Source organism: Pelophylax lessonae (genome assembly GCF_965119305.1).
Source record: "Pelophylax lessonae genome assembly, chromosome: 5".
NCBI classification, from domain to species: domain Eukaryota; kingdom Metazoa; phylum Chordata; class Amphibia; order Anura; family Ranidae; genus Pelophylax; species Pelophylax lessonae.
This window is the reverse complement of record NC_138772.1, coordinates 127,776,358-127,801,868: the sequence shown is the minus strand read 5'-3', so window position 1 is coordinate 127,801,868 and position 25,511 is coordinate 127,776,358. Positions and strand designations below refer to the sequence as shown.

Here is a 25,511-nt window from a genome sequence, read left to right as displayed (position 1 = left end):
ATGCTAGCATATACTTCTTTGAAACCAGGACCAAATGGCTCATAAACTCAAGTGCTGAAAAAGCATTTGCTTTCCATTGTGGTCAGACTGCAGTGCCTGGCTATATATGATGTAGTGGTCCTATTTGCTTGCGTTGCCCAGGAAGTGCTGCATGGCCAGTTTTAACACAATAGGGGTAAAATGCTGCATGTGCTTCTGTGAGCCCTAAAATAGCTTTACCAGAGGCTCCTAAAGTAGATTACAAACGTTAACTGTTTATTGAAAAATGTATCTTACCAGAACCAGCTGAAATAAAATCTTAAGCAGCAGTACATATACATCTGCATACGTTATTTTCCCTCTTTAATAAACCACTCCAGAAATTAGGTTTACTGCCCCTTTAAGTTCTATATAGTTTGTCTTCACATGAAAGCAGCCCCTTTCTTGCTTACCCTCAACCCCTATCCTGGTCTAGCAGCCAAAACTTTGCTTCATTTTACACATTTTATGTTTACTCAACTGATCACGTTTTTTATTTACTCCTTTCATAGCGAAAATGTTCATACACTGAATGATCATGCTGCTGCCTTTTAGAAAGCCACAAGACTTTTTTTTAAGGTTGCATTGCATCAAGTATAAAACTGGATCACAAAGCTGTCCAAGTACTTTTTGGCTTTTGTTACTTCTTCTTACTGGAAGTTAATCTGAGCAAGTAGATGTACTGCCAATTTTTACATGTTTTGTTTGTTATCAACATGGCATAGGCTATGTTGATTGTATGTGCAGATAAATGCACTTTCCGTGACTTATCACAAAAGGAGCCATCTTGTCTACTTGTTTGCTGAGAGGCAGCCCTATCCAAATCAGATTTTTTTCCTTTCGTGTGTTTATTGAGCAAATTAAACTTTGTTCTTTACATTTACCACATACTAATGGACTAGACTATAGACAAAGTATCAAAGCTACCTGTCTTGCACACTTGAAAAAGTTAGTGCATGTATACACACTTGAAAAACGATGACGGTAATATACCAAGACTGGAGCAGCTGTGGATGGTCACCAATCGGCTTCTAGCTTTTATTTTCAAAGATTAACTGAGAAAGCTTAAGTTAGAGGCTGATTGATGGCTATGCAGAGCTGCTCCAGATTTTATATGCTCCAGTTTTAGTACATTTCCCCCAATGTGTCTTGTGGCTTATCCAGAAGTCTGCCAGCTGCTGTGTAGGTGCAGGAACTGGAATTCTTTTTCCTCTTGATTTCAGCTGTTCTAGCGGCAAAGCCCGAGGCCATAGGATTTTCAAACTTCCCATTAAGTTCCTATAGTTGCATAAGTGGCCAGGAGCAATAATGCACAGAACAAAGTGGCTTCTCCAATTCCTACCTATGTTCTACCTTCTCTTTTGTTGACTGCTGCATTTTTCAAAACCGTTAAAGCTGAAGTATGTCCAAAAAATATTTTTGTGAATGTGCACAGTAAAAATAAGTTACCTTTTAATGTGCGCCCCATCTCTGGCTGCTGATCCTTTTTTTTAACTCAATTTTCTGGCTGTGGCTCCTAGTAGTGTTGAATAACAGACTAGGCAAGATGGCAAATGGATAAAATTAAACTTGATATAATGCAAGAGGTAACACAGATTTGCAAGTATTTGCGTACATGAACTGCATTTTAAGAGTGTTTGTATTAAAAATTTGTATTTACTAATTGTAGTTACTGCTATAAATTTGGAATTTATTTTATATAAAAACTAGCTTCCTTCTGAGTCAGACTCCATTCACACTTGCACGACACAAAAGTCACATGACTTTGGAGCGTGACTTTGATGCGACTTTGAGTGCAACTTTGATCCAGCTTTACATTTTGGATCAAAGTCGCATCAAAAGTCACATCAGAGTAGTGCAGGCACTTTTTAAAGTTGCTGTAAATGGGTGCCATTGAAAAGAATGGGCTGGCACTTGTCATGCGGCTAAAGTAAAGCTCAAAACAAAAACTGCCATGAGCTTTTTGCTTATATCAAGAGATTAACTTGCATGCTTACAGTTTAAACTTCCCAGATATAGCAATTTTCAAATCCATTAAGGGAACAGGCTAGAAGTAATTCTTAGACACTGAGTTATGCTGTTGCCTACAGGAGATTGGGTGCTTGCATACTCCTCACATTCCCATTGTGTGCCAGTTTTTTTGCTAGTGTCCTAGGAAAGTAGACATTTTCTCTCCTCAGAGAGGCCCAAAACCAATTATTTTCCTTTTCTGCATTTAATGAATATTCCAGTCAAATTTCTCCAGCTGCTTTGAGTTCCCCGCATCAGCTGATCACCAGCATGGCCATGGAGGCCGTACCTGGACCTTATTGTGAGGAAGACAAGCGGCTGGCCTGTAATATGACCTCCGGGCCCTGGGCTCTGCCGTGGCCTTTTCCGGACACTTTGTGTAGACTTTGAGTGAGTTAGCTTCAGAGTGATTTGCAGGTCCATGGCCACAACCTGTCTAGTATACCCATCAGAGTGGTGAAGACTGTCTAGTATGTGCATATTGACCTGCCTTGGATCCTTTCAGCCATCCAGACTGTCACTTGGTGAGTAACAGGGCTTGCCTCTGCTAAAAAAGGAACTTGCCACCCATATAGTGTATTCAAACATCCCCTTCATGGTTAATGTCTGTGCACTGCAACACTTTTAATCTGTTGCAGACACTTCATGTCTGCTCCCCAAGTCTTGAAGCACATGCCAGTTCTTTGCCAAATCCAGGATCTTTCCTCCTTGCTACTCTTACAGTGACCTGGTCAAAAACTTTTGGTAACACTTCCTGCTTCAGCAGTTTGTGATTATCCATTATTGGAAATTTCCTCACCTTACATACCTTGCCTTTCCAGCTTACGATCCACTAACAGCTTCAGGCCAGCTTGCATTGTTACTTAAGCAGAGAATACATGGACTGAAAATCGTACGATTTAGCAGGAACCAGGCGGATTTTGGTCTCTGTGTACCGATAGACGGGTACCTGGCAGGCTCATACATGTGGATTCGAAACCTACTCTGGACACACCCAAGCTCATCACTATTCCTGAGTCATGATGTTTGAACTGAGGCAGTTTGACTGTCAGTTTGCCTCACCTGGAATGTGGGAACATCTAGCTAATACACAGAAGTTCTGCCCAACCTGTTACCTGCGGTAACTCTGGTTCCTCACTGATGGTTGACGATTCACAGCTGTGTCATTGTCTGCCTAAATCCTGGACAAGTGACTGCAGTTGAGAGGTTTAACATTGAAGAGATAACAAATTCGCTAATAATTCCATAATGTTGACTGACAGACGAGCTTCCTTTGTTGACCTGGTTTTCGGTGTCACATGTTTGTGATTGCTCAGAGAATGTGAACCACCCCTATTGGCCCTTGATGTGCAAGCAATAAAGTTTGTTTAAAAAAAAAAAAAAAGTAAAATGAGAAAAATGGTGACGTAAGAAAAACGAAAAAAAAAGTTTAAAGTCCCCTGCCCCACTTGCACATTTATGAGAGCATAAACACATGTAGAGGATAAGTCTGTGTACAAATACAAAGATTGCACTACACGTTACATTTTGCCACGAACGTCGGAGTGAGAAAATAACTATAGGGCCATCATTCGTGATTAACTCTAAACGGATACCCTGTAAAGGATTTGGATGCAATGCTTATGGAAAATTTGGGTACTAAAGTTTGTTTCTGTTTCATGGGGATGTGCAATTTTTATGGTTAACATGTTGGGTATCTGTGTACGTGACACAATCCCATCTTTTATATTTTACAAAACATTGGGTAATATATTGTGTTTGCACTAAAATAAACTTTAGTGCATTTCTTACTGAAAATTAGCATTTGATAAAATATGTTCAGTAAAATCATGTTGCAAAAAATTGCAACTACCACTATTTAATGCGCCAGGATCTTTGCTTTCAGAAATATGTACTGTTTAAAAGTTTCATAATCTTAATTTGCAGACCTAAAATGTCCCTTTTTTCTTTTTTTTTTTATAATGTGTACAGAAACGGGAAAAATGGCTCTGGTAGCGAAGTGGTTAAAGAACATTTAAGAAAACAGAATTTTTGATTACCATAAAATTCTTTTTTTGGAGTTCATTAAAGTATAACTGAAGGCAAAACTTTTTAATGATCATTTTAGTGATAGAGTAGAGAGCCATTAGAATACCTGTCAGGTTTTATTGTTGTATGTGTCCCCATTAGAGAAACGGGAATAGCGGGAAATCTTCCAATAGGGATACTGGCTATAGTGACCCTGGTTACTTCCAGGGATTTCCTTATCTTCCTTTTATGGCTATGGTACCGGTATTGAAGGGAAAGCTCCCCATTGAGATACAGAATGCAAACAATGATATCCAAAATGCAAACAAAATGCGACCAGGGTGCCTTCTGTGTTCTTCAGGTATACCTTGACAAAATGCCTAACAATTGCCCAAAAATTGTCGCCAAGTCAGTGGGTGGATCAAGTCTGCCTTTTTGTTGCAGCTGCTAGCATCCGAACAAACAAGGAACTCATCAGTAAATAAGGAAGACGTTGGGATTTTGCCCCTTCCCTGCCCATCCCTGTCTGCACTGGGGTCACGTTAGCTGAGTGAGGGGAAGAAACTGAGGAAGAAGAGAAACTCTGGAATACTAGTCAGTACCTGTGTGCAAAGGTGTATTTGCTTTATAAGAATAAACCACCTCTAATGTTGGGTGTCCTACGTGTGTGGGCTACAGTATGTAAAACTAATAGTTTAGATTTTTTACATGTTTGAATGGGGAGAATTTTAAAGGGAGCCTTGACTGAAAAAATTTTGAGAAATGGCGCCTTAAATGTCCAGCCGATCTTCATATTGGGTGGAATAATTATTATTTAGACCTGCATTTGTTACTGATAGAACCATCAGGCCTCCTCGACTAAGGCTGCTGATGTTACCATAGTATAAGGCACAATAAATCCGGTCATCATGGTGACTAAAAATTGCATCCTGGCACCTGTACTTTTGTAAGACATTTCCCAGGTGTGAGCAGTTTCTAATGCCTGATGCCCTGGACATGCAGTTCCATTGACTTCCTCCCAGAACTCCGCCTCCCCTGTGCGCCACCGGGGAGTGCATCAGGAACGCTCTGTGATGAGCTGTGTCTTTCTCATCACAGATTGAGGCAAAGGGACAATCACAGCAGCTCTTTACCATGTGATAAACAGACTTGCCAGATATCGGCAGTACTCCGTACCTTCTATCTGTACCTCCTCATCAGTGCCACCTTTCAGTGCAGCCTCACCAATACCGCCTCATCAGTGCCCATCAGTGACACCTCATCAGTAGTGCCACCTTTCAGTGCATACTCATCAATGACATGTCATCAGTGCAGCCCATCAGTGCAACCAAATCAGTGTACATCGGTGAAGGAAAAAAAAACGATTTGCAATTTTTTTTTGTGATTAAATACCACCATAAGAAAGTTCTATCTGTCTAAAAAAAAAATGATAAAAATATCATATGGGTATAGTGTTACATGACCACACAATTGTCATTCAAAGTGTGACGGCACTGAAAAATGGCCTTGGCAGCAAGGGGGTGAAAGTGCCGGTAGGTACTGTAGGTGGTTTACATCTAAAAACAAACTATCTCTGCTGCCTACTTGCAGCAGAGCTAAAGTTTTTTTTTTTTTTTTTTCTCTTCACATATCAGTACCTTTTGTGTATTCTCTGTGTGTAAACGTGTGTCCTGCATCTGTAATGATACACATCAGGGCTACATAAGAGAAGGTCATTAAAGGTTTTGTCATTAAAAATAAATCTTTGTTAGTTAAAAAAAAAAATTGCCCCTAACTTTTTTTAGCTTGCTCCTAGATTCAAAGCAAAATTGTCAAGCCCTGCCCATTTTCACGGAGTTGTAGATTTTTCTAAAAGTCTAATGAGGCTGTATTATGTTGGCATTTATGGAAAACTGTGCTTAGTAGCATTACTTTGTGTCTTAAAGCCAGTCTAGAGTAACCTACTCCATGTTGCCAAACAACCCAGAGAGTACCATGAAATCCTCCTCTATACAAACCTTTGGGACTTCTATCCCTAGATGTAGCAGCAAATATTGGGATGCCGGTTACCGTCTACTCACAGAATGTACAATGTCTCTACCGAAAACCCAAATTCCAGCACAGAAAGTACTCCACAAATCTCCACAAAATAGCCTCAAATCAGCACAAAATTAAAATGATTCTACCCAAAAATTGAATCCAGTGCAAAAACGGATTTGTTACACTCAACACTGAATTCCACCGCCAAAAACAAATAAGTTCTACAAAAAAAAAAGCTATACAAAAACAAAATAACTACACCCGACAAACAAAAATTAAACACAAACATAGATAGGTTTCACTAAACACTGAAATTCAATTAAAAATGAATCGGTGCTACTGAAAACTGGATTGCCTGCCAAAACTGCCACAAACCAATATTATTTTCAACTCAGAAACAGAATAATTTCCACTCAGGGATGAATCTCAGTCTAACAATAGACTAGTTCCGCCCGTTATACTACTATACCACAAAAATCTACATGGACCAATATTCTATTATTAGGAAACATTGCTCCATACAAAACCCACTTTACAGTAAAACACTGACAAAAACTTTTAACATATACTGCAGCCCCCTACAAAAAAAAACCCTTTAGGCTATATTGACTGGGAACCTATAGAGGACAACAGTATAGGTTTTCCCCCCAATCAATGCACTCACCTCAAATTGCAAATATTAAAAACACATAATAAACCCCGTAGTTATACAAAAAGAGGAGAAGCAAAAGAAGGTTCTTTTGCTAAGCAGAGTTTACCTTACACCGTGGATAGAGAAAACTAATCCTGGTCTCAGGGCAACAAAAAAATTCAAAAGCTGAAATAAAGTTTGTCTTACCAAATGGCCAGCTTTTTTGTTGCATTGGACCCAAATTTGTCTTCCCCCCCCCCCCCCCTCTCGGGCAGCTGTAAAGGAAACTCCATCGGCTCCTTAAACTACCTGGCTCGCCAACTGTATTAGATCTTAATGTACACTTGATGAGCAAATGACTCCATTGCGCTAATAAGTACACTTTTGGATATTAAGATACACCAAGCACAATTCATCCCATTGTGCTAAAAAGCACAGTTCTCAGCTCTTTTGTATAAGGTAATGGAGCCCGCTCAGCAGTACCCAGTAATACATACACACAGGCTGTTATCACATTGGATGCTCGATAGAATGTCCTGCCTAAAGCATTGAGCTCGGTTTATTTGTTGGACAACACAGGGATAACCGCAGGAAGTGATGGCTATACAACCATCAGCCAATTAGTTCCAAATGTACAGTCACATGGGATTAGCCAATGACACACCTGTATACATTCAAATATACAATAAATAGGGGGATTACACGATCACGAACAAGCAGAACAGTGTGCACGGCTTCCCGCTGTTGGTGTATTAAAATCTGTGCACGATAGGTAACAATGAAACCCATGTGTAGCAGAATTCGTGCCTAACTCTACATAATGAAACCAGCGTGTAGAACCGTGAACACTGCTCTGATCAAACTCGTGTGTGCACTCCCGCCACTACTACTAACTTGAATCCCATTCAGCAAGGCTCAGAGAACAATGCCTAATAGGATTATACTACTGTTCCCATAGACGTGAGGCTATCTGCAGGTAAAGAGCCATGCTGTTTCCACTATGGTGATCAGGCACAGTAGAAAGATGTGAGTGCATATCCCTTCATAAAGGCAGATAGATATCAAAGTGATATTGACTTCAAAGAGCAAACCTATCCCCGCCAAGTGAACAAATCGCCACATTATACAGGGGCCCCTGGTGGTCATATCCTTGCTGCTTGATCCTTGAACTCCACACCGCAATACACATAAATCTCTACTGGCAAACAGACCCGCGCATAACGCATGGTGGAGTGTTTGCTGGCGGAGATGTGTATGTAGAGCGAACGCGTTCATCGTCCATCTTTTGGCAGGCTGGTTGTACTGAAGTGGATCTATTGATAGACTTCAGTACAACCAGCCTGTTTGTTTTTTTTCCCTTCAAATAGTTTATTCAAATTCAAGAAAAAGGGGGTTTACAAACTTTGCTCTAATGAGCGTATGAAAATATAACAAACATTTTGAATAATATCTTTAACACGTTCTAAAATGACAAGCCTAATAAAGGTGTCCATTGCATGGGGCACATATTGTGACCATGTGAGCAACAACCAAAGTGGAGGTAACAGTGCATATACAGAGGAATGGAGCCGCCTGACCCGCCCAAGGGGTCGAACACAGTCGGGCTCTCCAATGCGTCAAAACCGGCAGGGCGAGGGAAAAAGGAAAAGAGAAGACAGAGAAAAAGGAGAAAAGAGGGGAGATGGAGAGCAGTGAGAGGGATTCGGGGAAAGGTCCAGAGGGTACATAGAGGGGTGTATGCCCCGTTTTTTTGGGGGGGTTTTTTATCCATTTGATTACAGCCAGCGGTTATAGTCTCCAGCAGTGATCATTGTATTCTTACGGCAGGGAAACCTCCTGCTGTCAGGATACAATAGCGCAGCAGAAGGAATTCCCCCATCAACACTGACTATGTTGATGGGGGAATCAAGCAATTTTTTTTACCTTCAAACCGTGGTCTATGCATACAGTACATCCGGAAAGTATTCACAGCGCTTCACTTTTTCCACATTTTGTTATGTTACAGCCTTATTCCAAAATGGATTAAATTAACTATTTTCCACAAAATTCTACAGACAATACCCCATAATGGCAATACGAAAGAAGTTTGTTTGAAATCACATGTACAGAAGTATTCACAGCCTTTGCTCAATACTTTGTTGAAGCACTGTTGGCACCAATTACAGCCTCAAGTCTTTTTGAGTATGATGCTACAAGCTTGGCACACCTATTTTTGGGCAGTTTCTCCCATTCTTCTTTGCAGGACCTCTCAAGCTCCATCAGGTTGGATGGGGGAGAATCGGAGCACAGCCGTTTTCAGATCTCTCTTTAGAGATGTTCAATCAAGTTCAAGTCTAGGCTCTGGCTTGGCCACTCAAGGACGTTCGCAAAGTTGTGCTGCATCCACTCCTTTATCTTGGCTGTGTGCTTAGGGTCATTGTCCTGTTGGAAGATGAACTTTCACCCCAATCTGAGGTCCCGAGTGCTCTGGAGCAGGTTTTCACCAAGGATGTCTCTGTACATTGCTGCATTCATCTTTCCTTCAATCCTGACTAATATAGTTCCTGCCGCTGAAAAACATCTCCAAAGCATGATGCTGCCACCACCATGCTTCACTGTAGAGCTAGTATTTGGCCAGGTAAAAAGCGGTGCCTAGTTTCCTCCAGACATAACGCTTGCTATTCAGGCCAAAGAGTGGGCTGCCTGTTGTTCTTCTGGAAGCTTCTCCTCTCTCCACATGGAAACGCTGGAGCTCTGTCAGCGTGACCATCGCGTTCTTGGTCACCTCCCTGGCTAAGGCCATTCTACCCCGATCGCTCCGGTTGGCCAGCTCTAGGAAGAGTCCTGGTGGTTCCAAACTTCTTCCACTTACAGATGATGGAGGCCACTTTGCTCATTGGGACCTTCATTGCTGCAGAAATTTTTCTGTACCCTTCCGCTGATCTGTGCCTCGATACAATCCTTTCTCAGAGGTCTACAGACAATTCATTGGACTTCATGGCTTGGCTTGTGCTCTGACTTGCACTGTTAACTGTGGGACCTTATATATACAGGTCCATAGGTCTCCAAATCCTGTCCAATCAACTGATTTTTTTTTCCTTTTTTATTTTTAATAAATGTACAAATATTTAAAACAAATTGCTTTCACATTGTCATTATGGGGTATTGTTTGTGGAATCTTGGGTAAAATAATAAATTGAATCCATTTTAGAATAAGGCTGTAATATAACTAAATGTGGATAAAGTGAAGCGCTGTGAATATTTTCCAGATGCACTGTAAGTTGAAACCCCCCTGTGAAGCCTGGTAAGCTTCCACTTATTTAGTAGTGGTACCTGACTACATTGTTTGTATTGCTCCTGATTATTCATTTTTCTTGATGATCCAAAGGTTCCCTAGAAGCCCTGAAATGGATTTGAGGTTTATGAAAGATGCTTTCCTTCTCTTTGGCACTGTTGTTTTAAGAACCCCCATCACCTCCAAGATTTCAAGAAAAGTGTCTCACTTTTTTAGGTTCCCAAATTATATGTTCATTTTCCTTCATGGGGAATAAATAAGGGAGAATGACACATCTTTGCAGTGGCCTAGTTCAGAATAACTGGTAATACTGGTGGGTAAATCCCAACACTGAAGCCCACAAAAGAAAGAGGCCAGCATATAATTCTAGGTTCTCGTAGTTATCAGAATGTTTTCGGTGGTGTTGGTGTTTGGCCTTTGCAGCTACAGGTGCATCTCCTAAAATTAGAATATAATTAGAAAGTTAATTTTTTCAGTAATTCAGTTCAAAATGTAATGATTTGAGGAGCCATGCCATCTGCCGGTGTTGGTCCACAGTGTTTTATCAAGTCCAAAGTCAGCGTAGACCTCTACCAGGAAATTCTAGAGCACTTCATGCTTCTCTCTGCTGACCAGCTTTACGGAGATGCTAATTTTATTTTCCAGAAGGGCTTGGGCACCTGCCCATACTGCCAAAAGTACCAGTACCTGATTTAATTGTCATCGTGTCAATGTGCTTGATTGGCAAGCAAACTTGCCTGACTTAAACCCCATAGAGAATCTCTGGTGTATTCTAAAGAGGAAGATGAGACACCAGACCCAAGAATGCAGACGAGCTAAAGGCCACTATCAAAGCAACCTGGGCTTTCATAACACCTCAGCAGCGCCACAGCCAGATTGCCTCCGTGCCATGCCGCAGCATACTGTAGATGTAGTAATTCATGCAAAAGGATCCCCGACTAAGTATTGGTATAGTGCATACTATACCATACATAGATTTACTTTTCAGTAGCCAACATTTCCATATTAAAAATCCTTTTTTTATTGGTCTTATGTAATCTAATTTTCTGAGATACTGAATTTTGGATTTTCACTAACTGTAAGCCGTAATCATGAAAAAATTAAAAATGCTTGAAATATATCACTCTTGTGTGTAACGCATCTTTATAAAAGGAGTTTCACTTTTCGAATTGAATTACTGTATAAGATTAACTTTTTGATATTCGAATTTTTTGAAATGCACCTGTATATATCTTCTACATACTGTAATAATGGTAGACAGGTTATTGATACACCATTAGGTAGTATCAATAAACTTGTGTGCAGCTCATGTAGTATGTACATTTCGTTTTGACGATGTACCCACGGAAAAATGTAGTAGTGTTTATATAAACATTACTTTAGAGCTCCTAGACTTTTTGGTGGAGCACAACCTGCTTTTCTTAAGACAAAACAAAAACATCTGAGTTCTGTGTACTGTATATATGGTCATGTCACAAGGTCACACATTGGAGATTACTTTACATTTGGCAGTGGTGATAATTATAAAATGTAGTATACAATAGAGTATTCATGTTATGATTTAATCTCTTTCAGGCACTCAATGGATTCGTTTTGGTGGTTACTGCAGATGGCCTTGTCTTCTTTGCCTCATCCACCATTCAGGATTATCTTGGGTTTCAGCAAGTATGTGTTCTTCCCATATTATTGTTATTCCCATATTATTGTTATTCATGTTAACCTGCTGTTTCAATTTTCACCCATTGTTCTTTACGTTTTTTTGGAGGTTTAAGTAAAGTGACCGGAATTTTACTATCTTGTGGCATTTCCACTGTTTTTAGAGAGATGTCCCGAAGTATAAACTGTGTTTGCTTCTGTCTCTAGTTTACATCAACACTCTTTTTGCACAGCAACATTTATATAAGTCAGTTTTTCCTTTGAGACAGATGTCATTTACTATCAGCATATGGATTTATGCTGTGATGTAATATAAGGTGCACATGAGGCTAGCCAAAGACAAGCAGATGTCTCTCTAAGAACATTGTGGAAGTTACCTAACAGCAGGAGAGCTACCCTTTCTTTTGCACATTACCTGACAGATTTCCTTTTCTCTTCTCATTTAGAAGAAGGAAGGGTCTGTCAGGTCACACAGGGATTTTCCAACAAGCTCTAAAATCCCTGTAATCTATAACAAGCACTTCCGACAATTAGAAGTGCACTTGATCAACCATAAGGTAACCCCAGGGGACCTGATCCTCACTCCAGTGTCATTTTGGGCAACAGATCATTTCACTTATGTCCACTCTTTAGTCATGTGTCAGACTTATACAAGTGCTGCACAGGAGTTTGATAGTGCAGTGAACATTCACATTGTGGATGTTGGTTTGGGCATTGTTCTTGTTTTCAATTTTAATTTCAGAATGTGAAAACACATTTCCCTCCGGTAATTTGGTGCAAAACTTTAACAAAACCTATTAGCCTAAAGCCCCGTACACACGTACCGATCGTCGTCATACAAACGTCGGCGGACGAAAGATCTGCCGATTGTACGCTTGTTAGTATGGTGCCTCCGACAGCTGTCTGCGCACATTCTGCGGACAAGAGTCTTTCTTGCAAACATGAAAATTTTTGTATGCCGACACCAGAACGGACGATTGTTCGCCAGTCAGTACAGAATTCTGCCGACAGACCGCAGATTTGCAAGACTGGGCATGCTCAGAAAAGAAAAAACACAGGGAAAGTTAACCATTACATGACATCACTTCTGCAGTCAGCTGAAGTCGGCGGACAACATTCTTGTGCTGTCTTTGCACTTTTCAACAGACATCGACATCCCGGGGAGAAAAGACGAACGTTTGTATGACGACGATCGGTACGTGTGTACAGGGCTTTAGACTGAGACCTTTGACACAATCTTTTCAGATTTTTGACACGTTGATCTTTCTCGGTCTACTAATAACAGTGTTTTGATTTATTATGATTTTATAAAGTGCGCCCCAATTATGTAAACCTATATCTATTAAATAAATTCTGCCAAGACAGAATTTTTAAAGCAATTTTTGCTGATTAAAAATGCTAATTGCCTGACTGTGTTGGTAGTTCACTAGCTTCAGTATTTTCTTAGTGCTTGTTCCGAATATACTTTGCAGCCAGTGAAGTTATACATTCTGGTTTTCATACTTGTTCTGTGCTTGCGGTTCAGAAGTATTAAAGCATTAAATCAGCATGACTTTTAGGCAACTAGAATTTTTAGAATTTTTACAAAGGGGTCAGATTAGGCAGCTTCTGCTTTTCCTTAATGACAAGTTTTCTTTTAGACCCGGTCCACACTAGCGCGACTTGTCAGGTGACTTGTCAGCCTGACAAGTCGCGCTCCCTCGAGGTCCATTGACCGCTACAGGACCCGTTCTAATAGGAGCGACAAAAGTCGCTCCGACTTAGAAAAAGGGTCCTGTACTACTTCGGGGCGACCTCGGAGCAACTTGCATAGACTTCCATTATGTGAAGTCCATGTAAGTCGCTCTGAAGTCGTGGTGCATGGCAATGCACAAGTCGCCCCCGAAGTAGTACAGAGTTGTGTCGCCTTAGTGTGAACCAACTCTTAAAGTCTATGTAAAGGGAAATGTTTTTCTTTGTTTTGTTTTTTTGTTTTGTTTTTTATAATCAAGTAGGAAAGAGTAAGGCTGCATTCACACTTGAGCGTAGCATTTTCGCGCGATTTTTACCTGCGATTTTCAGGCATTTTTTTCAGGCGTTTTTGGAGGCAGGCATTGACATCTATCAAAAACGCTGGTAATCAGCCCAAAAAGAAGCTCATGTACTTTTTCAGCTACAGACATTTTGCTTCAGGCGATAAAACTCTCAGATGTGAACAGGGGCCATTTAAATATATGGGGTTTTACTTATTGGGCATTTTGGAACGTTTTTTTTTTTTTAGCGTTTTTGGAGCTGAAAAACGCTCAAAAATGCCCAGGTGTGAATGGAGCCTAATGCTGGCCATACACGTACAGAATTTCGGCCGTTTGCAGACTGAACGATTATTCTTCGGTCGAAAGCGAATTGGCCACTAACTTACAGAATAAACTCTTTTACGTAATCGTTTTCATGATCATAATGATCGTTTGATAACATGCACAATATGAGTCCGAATATTATTTTCGTTTCAATTTTACCATACACATAAAAACTTTCGTAGAAACGATAAAAGTTTTCGCTATGGATCCATCGACATTAGCCGGGCACACGATCGAAATCGTCGGTAAACTTGTGTTCACTAACGGCCCGATTTTCGAACTATCTTTCCTAAAACAACCATTTTCGGACGAAATTCTGTGCGTGTATGGCCAGCATAAGACCCGCTGTCGGGTCAAAAACAAATGTTTTAGTGACAGCAGTCATGAGAAAAAAAATGTGAATGTAAATCTGAAATTTCTGTTAAGGCAGTTAAGTGATACCTGCTCCGGTCACAACTGCCCAAGATGGTGATTTCCCTAGCTTTGGGCAGATTTCCCCTCACTTCCTGTTATGTCTCCAGAATAGGATGTGAAGGGATATTTCCCTGGAAGAAAACAGAAAAAACTGACAGGGTCTTTAGTTCTTCCCTAATCTAAAACGAAAAGCTAAGTTTTGCTGTACATGCATTTTCAGCCCTCATTTACACAGGCCTCCTGCGTTTGTTTTAATTGAATGCAGAAATAATTGGTCTGGAAAGCCTAAAAAAACCCATATTAAATTCTCCTAGATTTAAATGTACCTACATTTACATGTCTATATACTTGTTCAGAGTATCTGATCTGCCCCAAAATGACTCACAGGAACAGTTTTCCTTTAATAGCTAATAAAAAAAAAAACCTAGAGATATCCATCCATTAACATTTCCCTCCAAATGAAAGCACAAAAACAAGATTTTTTCCGTTCATTCACGGACACCGCTCCATATCTTCTCTGACCCTTGGGTTATGCTGCTCTCCATAGGAGTAGAACCAGGTGGAAACAAATTTGACTACGCCCCTAGGGCAGTCCTAGGGGTTATACTTCCCACTTCCTGCTATAGGACTTAAGTTTTTTCTGCCTAGTCAGGAGTAAGGACCTGGTTCCTTGCTGGGATCTCTGGCCTCCGGGTTAACCGTGGAGGACCTGGAGCATGTGTCACCACCTGACCCACTCTTGGAAGCTGCGGGACCCTCTGGGTCTCAGTCTGCGGTGGCGGCTATTAAGGCGGTCCTGCAGTCACTAGTGTTTAAAGTTGAATTGGCCTTTCAAAAGCGGCTTAGCAAGAAGCGCACTGTGGAAGCACTGATTGTATCAGTGCAGGAAACGTTAAAATTGGAGGACACAGCTAATGCTGCGTCGGTGCAATTTGTTACCCGCAGACTGTCCCAATGTGACTAAGGTGTTCCCCTTTCTTGCCTGTTTGGACGAGTCAGTTGGGATCCCGAAGCGCATGGTTTGGATACCTAAGCGTTTTGCTAGGAGGTATCCCTTTGAAGAGTCCCCTTTGAAGAAACTGACAGTTCCACCGGTGGTGGATTCTCAGGTTTCCAGAATGAATAAAGCAACGCTTCTTCTGGTGGAGAATTCCCTGTCTTTTAACCACTTTACGTGCAGCCGCCGCAGATGTACTGCGGCAGGCTGGCTCTCCCAGGCAAAGCCCTGTACATGTACGGCGCTCACCTGGGAGGAGCTAGGGGGCGATTACACGCCGCTGACGGCGCGCTCCTGACCCCGCTCGTCAGCAGGGAAGCTGGCGCGAGTGTCAAGCGGCTCAGATGGCCGCCTGACACCGGCGATCTCTCCCCACTGACAGAGAAGAACGGACGGCTGATGTAAACACAGCCGTCTGTCCTTCTCCCTGACATGATCACAGAGACCATGCTATCCTGCTATATAGGATCGCATGTCTCTATGGTCATCTCACAAACCCAACCCCCCCACAGTTAGAATCACTCCCCTAGGCTTACATTTAACCCCTTGATCACCCATAGAATTAACCCCTTCCCTGCCAATTGCATTCTTACAGTAACAGTGCATATTTTTAGCACTGATTACTGTAGTAATGTCACTGGTACCCCCAAAAGTGTCAAAAATGTCAGTTAGGGGTCCGATCTGTCCGCCGCAATGTCGCACTCCTGCAAAAAATCGCACATCGCCGCCATTACTAGTTAAAAAAAAAAAACACAATAAAAATTACATAAATCTTTCCCGTAGTTAGTAAACGCAATAACTTTTGCGCAAACCACTCAAAATACGCTTCTTGCAATTTTTTTACCAAAATTATGTAGCAGAAAAATTGGCTTTTACAAAAAATTGATTTTTACATATTTTTTTTTTAATGTTATATAGCAGAATGTGAAAAATATTGTTTTTTTTTTTTTTTCAAAATTGTCGCTCTTTTTTTGTTTATAGCGCAAAATATAAAAATCGCACAGGTGATCAAATACTACCAAAAGAAATCTCTATTTGTGGGGAAAAAAGGATGCCAATTTTGTTTGGGTACAGCGTTGCACGACCGCACAATTGTCCGTTAAATCGCACAGTGCCGGATCGCAAAATAGGGCCTGGTCATTAAGCAGCAAAATCTTCCAGTCTTAAAGTAGTTAAAGACACTGTGGACAAGAGAGCTGAGGCTCTGGTCTGATACCTTTACACTGTGGCAGGTTTAATTTTGAGGCCGGTGTTTACCATCACCTTGATCTCCCAGACCTTAACGGAATGGACTAAGCTTCTGCACCAGGATTTGAAAGGTAGTCAACACCCTCCTGAGCTGGCGGATCAATTGATACAGAAGTTGCAGTATATCTGTAATGCCTCTCTGGATACGGCCCCTTTAGACTGCAAAGTGTCTAGGACAGCTGGGGACCATGCTTCTAAAAAGATGTTGATCCCCTTTTGTAGGAGATCACCTGTTCGGAGCTTTTATGGAAGAAATAATTTAAGGTCTTACGGGAGGTTAGAGTACTCTGCTTCCACTGGTTGCCAAGAGCAAAGAGCCTCGTCGTAGAAATGGTGCTTTCTTGTTGGCTCACAAACGGCCCTATTGTCCCGTGGGTTCGCAGGACAAGGGACAAAAATCCACCCGTAACCTCGCGGGAGATTGGAAGAGGCCCTGGGCTGATAAGTCAAAAGCCCATGGATTGATGTGAAGTGATTTAATGAAAAATATGCTTTGTTTTCACAGCAAATATACAACCCCAAATACAAAAATTTTGGGAAGCTGTGTGAAATCTACATAAAAACAAAATGCAATGATTTGCAAATCTCATAATTCCATATTTCATTTCCAATAGAAAGTAGAAAACATCAAATGTTTAGAGCATCAGAGTGTCATGGTAAGGTTAGCAGAGATTCACCAGTCTGTGTAAAGTCTTGTACACCCAATCAGATTATCTGACCAATTTTCGTTCGTTTTTATGTTGCATTATAGTCTCATATCAAAAGTGAAGAGATTATTTTAATACAAAGATTATCTGACAACAGAATTCAACTTCTGACGTGATGTAATGTGTTGAATTGTTTTGTATGTATTCTTTAGTTTCTGAGCATGTGTAGTCTTGCTCTTATGATTTTTTTTTGTAAAAACTAAAAAGTTTCAGACTAAAAGTGCACTAAGTAAACGAAATCAGACATTGTGTTCACGTACGATAACACATTCTGTTTTTGTCATACGAAAATTCGGAATAGTCTGTCAAAAGCACTGTGCGAACGTTACGAAAATCGGCAGATCGTCATTCGGACAAAATTTTACTTACAATTTTATTATCGTGTGTATGGGCCTTTAAGCTGTGTTTAAAAATTGACAGTTTCAGAATAACATTCTTCAACATAAATAGCAAAGACTTCAAATGTATTATCATCTACAGTACATAATATCAAAAGATTCTGAGAATCTGGAGAAGTTTCTGTGCCCAAGAAACAAAGCGAAACGCAATATTGGATGCCTGTGATCTTCGGTCCCTCAGATGGCACTGATTCTGCATGGGCTGAGGAATTCTTCCAAAAATCTGCATGTCTGTGAATACACTTTTCAGTGCCAAAAATGCAAGTTAAAGCTCTATAATACATAGAAGAAGCCGTAACTGAACATGATCCAGAATTGCCTCTGTCTTCTCTAGGCTCAAGATTGTTTAAAATGGCCGGTTGCAAAATGTAAAACTGTTCTGTGGTCAGACGAATCAAAATATTACATTCTTTTGGGCAACCGTGGGTGCCGCATCTTCTGGACTAAAGAGGGCAAGGACCTTCAGGCTTCTTTCATCGCTCAGTTCAAAAGCCGGAATATCTGATTGATGGGGTGCATTAGTGCGCATTGAATAGGCAGCTTGCACATCTGGAAAGACACCATCAATGCTAGAAGATAAATACAGGTTTTGGAGCAGCAAAAGCTCCCCTCTAGACAACGTCTTTTTCAGGAAAGACCTTTCATGACCATGCTAAACCTGCATACTGCATCTCTGACGTCAGAATGATTTCATAGTAGAAGAGACCAGGTGCCTAACTGGCTTGCCTGCAGTCCAGACCTTTCACCAATTAACAAATATCTAGTGCATCTTGAAATGAAAAATATTTCATAGACCCAGGACTGTGGGGCAATTAGAATCCTATGTCGGACATGAAGGGGACATTCCTCTCCCAAAATTTCAGAAGCTGGTCTCCTCAGTTCCCAGGCATTTACAGAGGAGGGTTGTAATAAGAAGGGATGCTACACTGTGGTAAACATGGCCCTGTCCCAACTTTTTTTAAATGAGTTGCTGTCATCGTGTTTAAACCTTTATTTTTTTTGGTTTAAACATTTGGTCTGTTTGCTACTTTCTTTTGTGACTAAAATGTGGATTTATGAGGTTTTCATATCCATTGTATTTTGTTTTTATGTAGTATTTAGAGTGTCCCAACTTTTTCTGAAATTGGTTGTATTTAAAATAAATAAAAAGTTTCTATATTGCTTTCACATTTCTGCAGACTCGCTGTTCCATATTTTTCTCAAAGTATTTAAATATAGAGATTTGTAAATTAGCCACTAGATGGCACTCTGCATAGAATACTACAGATTTATGTTTTTTGAAAAGATTATGCATTAAGTTCGAATACTTGAAGCTGTTTTGTACAAGAAGGTTAATTATTCACTGACCTAATTGTGCTGCTCAACGCACCCATAGGGTTAAAAGAGCTCAGTACCCCTGTTATTCTTCCGGCAGAAACGTCCAAGCCTTGAAAAAGTTGCGTGTGAAGTTCTAATTAAAAACTATGACTTTGATTGCTTTGGTATTTCCTCAGTATCAGCTGGCACAGTCAGTGCTTTCACAAGCCAAGTAAAACAGAGCTTTTTTCGGGGTTTTGTTTCTCTTATATTAGATGGCGTCAGTAGAATGACAGGATTGAAATATTATACCGTATGCAAAATAATGATTCCATTTGAAGCAACTCTTAAAGCAACAAATCCCATTCACTAGGTTGGAGGTCTGTGGAATAATAGAAAAAAAAAAAAACTAAAGATAATGGAGCAGTAAAGCATTCTAAAAAAAAAAAACCTTTAATAGTAGTAGAGAAAATAGTCGGAACACCCCTTTTACTCTCAATACTAGTTACAGGAAAAATGCAGAGCAGAAACAAGGTCAGTAACATTACAAACTGCTCTTTGTTGAAAGAGCAGCTCGGTAAAGTAAACAGACATTTAGGATATTGGATAAAACCCTGCTAGTACTGGTAAAACCAGCACAGTATGCCAGCATTCCTGAGCCATGTCAGTGGATTTCTTCCAGTTTCTTATTCATGTTAATTAGTAGCAGCCTTGGGGAGTTTTTAAACGATCACTGCACCCCACCATATTTTTATGTATGGATTTCACTTACAGTAGTTGAACCAGTCTTCTCAGGATTTAGGGACAACCCATTATTTTGGAACTCTGTACAAGGGTTAACCCTTTCACTGCCAGGTCCTGTGCTCCACTTTTAAACTTAGCTGGCCAGGCAATTTTTGCAATTTCTCAATCGCTTTTTTATTTTTCCCTTACAGCTTTCAGAGTTTGTTGAAGACCCCCCCAAACCATATGTTTTCATAAAGCACATAATCAGTAGAATACAAATAGGATGCTACTGATTTTTAGGGCACAAGGATATTTGTGCAAATAGTTATCGAAACCATATTTTCACTAAAATCATTTTTAGCAGATAAAACACAGCATGTTTTACGAAATTCCTACTCACTATTAAAGCTAATCTGTATTGAGTTAATAAATAACCACCATTTGCAAATTTTCGATTGCGCCTTTTTTTGCGAAATTTGCAAATTTTAGTGAAAATCAAACATATGCAAAAAGGTAAACCTCTAAATTTCTCAAAAAATCTGAAGGTTTTCATTGCTCGCATACAGCTTTCAGATTTTGATAAAGACCCCCCCCCCCCAAGCCATATACTTTCTGAACACATAGGACCAGTAGAATAAAAGGAAGGTGCTACTAATTTTTAAGGCCCCCGTAATTTGCACAAATGTTTACCACATCAATATTTTTGCTAAAAATACACTAAAATCATCATTACCAGATACAAACACAGCAAATTTTACAAAATTCCTGCTAAATTCCTACTAAATATAAAAGCTAAACCTGTATTGAGTCAATAAATACCAAATATTTGTAAATTTTAAATGGCGCCTTTTTGAAAAATAATGAAAATCGGACATACGCAAAAAGTTCTCTAAAAACCTTGGTTTTCTTTTTTCACTTACAGCTTTCAGAGTTTGTAAAAGACCCCCCAAACCATATATTTTCTGACAGCACATGGCCAGTAGAATAAAAAGAAGGTGCTCCTCGCCACACATTTTGATGATGATATACACATAGTTCTTAAAATTAAATACTTTACTATTCACTCCTATTACAGACTAAATAAGTTGAATTTACCTCTGATGGAGACTGAAAAGATATCACCTTCCCTTCCCCCGCCCCCACCCTAAAGCCCCCCCCCTTTTTTCTCTCTTTACAACCCCTGACTTCTCTTACTTTACTTCATCACCTGTTGTTTCTTTTTCTATGCATCTAAGGCCTCATGTACACTGCAACTTGTAAACTGACGTTTTTGAGCAGTTGGGCGTTTTTTTTCAGAAGCCCCTGAACCCACCTCAATGTTATCTTATCTGTCCATGTACACATGTACAGTCATTTAGAGGCAGTTGAGTTTAGTGTCTTTTTTAGAAAGCAATTATTTGCGTTCAGGATGTTCAGAACGTGTGTTTACCGGCGTTTCAAACGCAAAAACGCGACCGAGCGCGATCACCCGCGTTTAGCGCTCGCGTTTTTCCATTTTAAAGGGGAATGATTTTTTGAACTCTAGAAAAGGTTCTGAGCGTAAACGCCCGCTAAACGCGGCTGCAAATGCGAAACAACGGACATTTTAAACGTCCTTCAAATTCCAGCGGTCAAGGGACTTTTTAAAACGTCCCGTGTACATGTAGCCTTACTCCACCAACTAGATCTAAGTTAGCAACCAGCAGAGCAGATAAACAACCCCTCTAGGACCCAGTCCATACAAATGATCTTATCAGGAAACTATATTTAATACCCCATCATGGCATAATCCATCATGGGTGAGAGACGCCACCTCTTCACATTCTGTTATGGATAATAACATAGATGGGTCCTTCCCCCAGCTGTTATATTTGCATAATCTTGAACACCTGGATAGTTGGTTATGTAAGATGTGATACTTTACCTGACTTGTAATTGTTACATGTACAATACGCCCCTCGTTCTTGGCGAGGTACATTGCAAAGCTCAATTCTATGTACTGTTCTTTTGTTTCAATAAAACATTTTTGGGAAAAAAATGAAGGTGGTGCTGATTTATTAGGCACTGCGATATTTGCGCAAATGTTTATCAAACCAATCTTTTCGCTAAAAATACACTAAAATTATTAATAGTGGATAGAGACATGGCAAAATGTGCAAAATCCCATTTAAATTCCTACTAAATAAAAAAGTGGAATCTGTATTGTTAATAAATAACAAATATTTGTACAAATTAACCAGTTCTGAACCAGAAGGATTTGCCCCTTAATGACCAGGCCATTCTTTTGCGATTCAACACTGTGTTATTTAACGGACAATTGCGCAGTCGTGTGACACTGTGCCTAAATAAAATCGATGTCCTTTTTTTCCCCACAAATGGAGCTTTCTTTTGGTGGTATTTGATCACCTGTGCGATTTTTTTATTTTTTGCGCTATTAACAAAAAAAGAGCGACAATTCTGAAAAAAATATACATATATTTTTTTACTTTCTGCTATATAACATTCCCCCCCCCCAAAAAAAATTTAAAAATCAATTGTTTTCATCCTTTTAGGCCAATTTGTATTGTGCTACCTATTTTTGGTTAAAAAAAAAACACCCAGTAAGCGTATTTTGATTGGTTTGCGCAAAAGTTCTCATCTACAATCTAGGGGAAAGATTTATGTAATTTGTATTTTTTTATTTACTAGTAATGTCGGCGATCTGCGATTTTTAGCGGGACTTCGACATTGAGGCCGACAGATTGGACCCCTAACTTAAATTTTTGACACTTTTGGGGGGGACCAGTGACATTACTACAGTAATCAGTGCTAAAAATATGCATTGTTACTGTAATAATGACACTGGCAGGGAAGGGGTTAACCTAGGGATGATCAAAGGGTTGATTGTGAGCCATGGGGAGTGTTTTCTAACTGTGCTGGGAGGGAGTTGGGAAATGATCACAGAGACCTGTGTTCCTATATAGAAGGATCACAGGCGCTCTGTGATAATTTCAGAGAAAACGGTCAGCTGTGTTTACAACAGCGGACCGGTGTTCTCTCTCGGTGGGGAGCAACCGTGGGTGCCCAGCAGCAATCTGTGCCACTACTCCCATGGATCAGCATCCCCGATGCCTAGTGGGGGTGGGAGCGTGCTGGCAGCAGCATGCGCTCTCCCGCAGAAGCGCTCCCGCGGATCTCCATAAAGGTACGGCGATTTGCGCAGCCGAGCCAGCCTGCCGCAGTATATATGCAGCGGGCGGTCGGCAAGTGGTTAAAACCTTTTTGTGAAGTAGTGAAAACTGAAGGTACGCAAAACTGTTAATAAAAACAATTTACTCTTAGAGCCCATTCACATTAGGGCGACTTGTCAGACGACTTGTCAGCCTGACAAGTCGCGGTATGGCGCGGTCCATTGATTAGCACAGGACCCGTTCTAATAGGAGCGACACAAGTCGCTCCGAGTTAGAAAAAGGGTCCTGTACTTCTTTGGGGCGACCTCGGAGCGACTTGTATAGACTTCCATTATGTGAAGTCTCTGCAAGTCGCGCCGAAGTCGTGGCGCACGCAACTTCACAGGTCCCCCCAAAGTCGTGTCGCGCTAGTCTGAATGGGCGCTTAGGCCTCATGCACACAGAACGTTTTTACAGCTGCTGTTTTTGGCGTCACACGTTTTTTTCTACAGCCAGTAAACTCCTCAGCATGTTCTCCTATGTCTCCATGCACACACAGGCTGTTATCAGCCGTTTTTTTGGCAGGGGCAGTTTCTGGCTCTAAAAAAAAAAAAAAAAACGAAAACTAGTGGGTTTTTAGTGTTGTTTTTCAGCTGTAAAAACTATCTAACGTCAACGCCAAAAACGCGGCTAACTGGCGTGTTTTGACGTTTTTGATGCCATTGCTTTTTTTAAGCCTGGATTCCGTTTCAAGATGTCGTTCATGGAACATTGCCTGGGTTTACACTGGTGCATGCTGAACACTGCATGTGATTTGCACCAAAAACGCACCACATTCCTGTGCACATCATATGTGATGTCTGTGCGATGCAATTTGAGCCATATATTTTGTATGGCTCAAATTGCATCACATTTGCACCACAATGTTGGACCTTTTTTTTCTCCACACCTAATTGCATCGCATGGATGTGAACACCCATGCGATGAGATTCTGGCAAGCGCACTGCATTTTGCAATCTGTTTCGGGGTATCATTCATGGAACCTGTTGAGATTGTGCCGATTTGGCATGTGATTTGTCATGTTGAATCGCATGCCTATTGCCGACAATGGCACCGGTTCATACTGAGTGCAGGTTTGAAATCATACGGCTGAATGCACACGATTTCAAACTCGCGTGTCAGTGCGACTTCAGGGGCGATTTGACAGACATCTATACGGGTTCATGCACAGATGTCTATTGAAATTGCCCTGAAGTTGCCAAAAGTAGTGTAGAAAATACTTTTGGGAATCAGTGCGGCACCACAAAGTCAGAGTTGCACCAATTCGTACAGTGACGTTGCTGGCAATAGGCTCTGATTTGGCATGCGATTTGACATGTCAAATCTGCCCAATGTGAACAGGGGCTTTATGTTCCATGAACTACACCACAAAACAGATTGCAAAATGCAGTGAGCTTAACAGAATGTGATTTTGATGTGGGGAAAAAAGGGTCCACGTTTGCACCAAAATGTTGTAGGACCCTTTTTTCTCTGCACCTAAATCTTAGCGCATGGGTGTGAACGCCCATGCAATGCAATTCTGGCAAGCATTGCATTGTGGTAAAGTCAGAGTTACTAAAACAGCAGAGAGGTAATTTTTTAGCTAAAAACGTCAAACGCTAATGCTAAAAAACGCTTCACCACTTAAGCCCCGGAAGATTTTACCCCCTTCCTCAGTTGAAGTCCACGTGACGAAATGCGTCAGGACGCACGTACGTCGTTAACAAAGAGACCATGGGGGTTTCCAGCTGACATTCCGGAACTAGCGCTGAGCCGCGGACTGTCACATTCCTGTGGAAGGAGGCGTTTCAGCTCGCGGTCGGCGAGCAGCGGTACACCCGGTCCTATACTATTTTATATATGCCTGTACAAGCTTTTATACATGTAAGCAGATTGAGGGGATTCAGGGTGTTGTATGTTTGAAATAAAAGCCATAGAAGTATTACACTGTCCTCTGTTCCCTGTTGTCTGCTTACATTTGGATTGGCTGGAATACGGTGCCTGACCCTGAGTTGGAGGAGGTGGCTAAAGGTAGTCTGGAGTTACTGGAGGCGACCGATATCCGGGGGCAAGGGCTTATGCAGCTGATGCATACAGGCTGTGATCAATGTGAGATGTGGTGAGTATCCATTTCTAAGGGGAGCACGAAAGGTGTGGTGAAGGCTGCTGATCCTGAGCTAAAGAACACGGGTGTCTGTTAGCCAAAGAGTTTTCATCTTGAAAAAGTGTTGTTTTGCCCGATACAGGATTCTAACTGCTTAACAGTCTTGGGTCTTTGTCGTATTTTTAGTTTCAAGATGCCCCAGATATTTGCAATTGGTGAAAGGTCTGGACTGTAGGCAGGTAAATCAAGCCCCTGGACTCTTCCACTATGAAGCCATGCTGTTGTCATAGATGCAGTGTGCAATTTAGCATTGTGCTGCTGATATATGTGTAAAAAAGTAACTGCGCTATACAACCAATATCAAAGCTGCAGCTGAAAAGTGGGAGACGCCTAATATAAACAGATAAATAAAAACAAAAGCTGCGCTTTGAACAAACACTGAAAAATATTATAAGTGACAAGACATACTGAGTGCAAAAAATAATGTGATACAATTAATCCCA

General features: G+C 40.8%; 1 protein-coding gene across 2 annotated transcripts in view; it reads left to right on the top strand.

The window, feature by feature from the left end:
* Positions 1-25,511, top strand: part of AHR (aryl hydrocarbon receptor) — a 214,296-nt gene that overhangs the window by 153,566 nt on the left and 35,219 nt on the right. For both annotated transcript variants that reach the window (XM_082258401.1, XM_082258400.1), the window contains exon 4: positions 11,535-11,624. In XM_082258401.1, the coding sequence (XP_082114527.1) occupies positions 11,535-11,624 (90 nt within the window). The remainder of the gene's footprint in view (positions 1-11,534; positions 11,625-25,511) is intronic.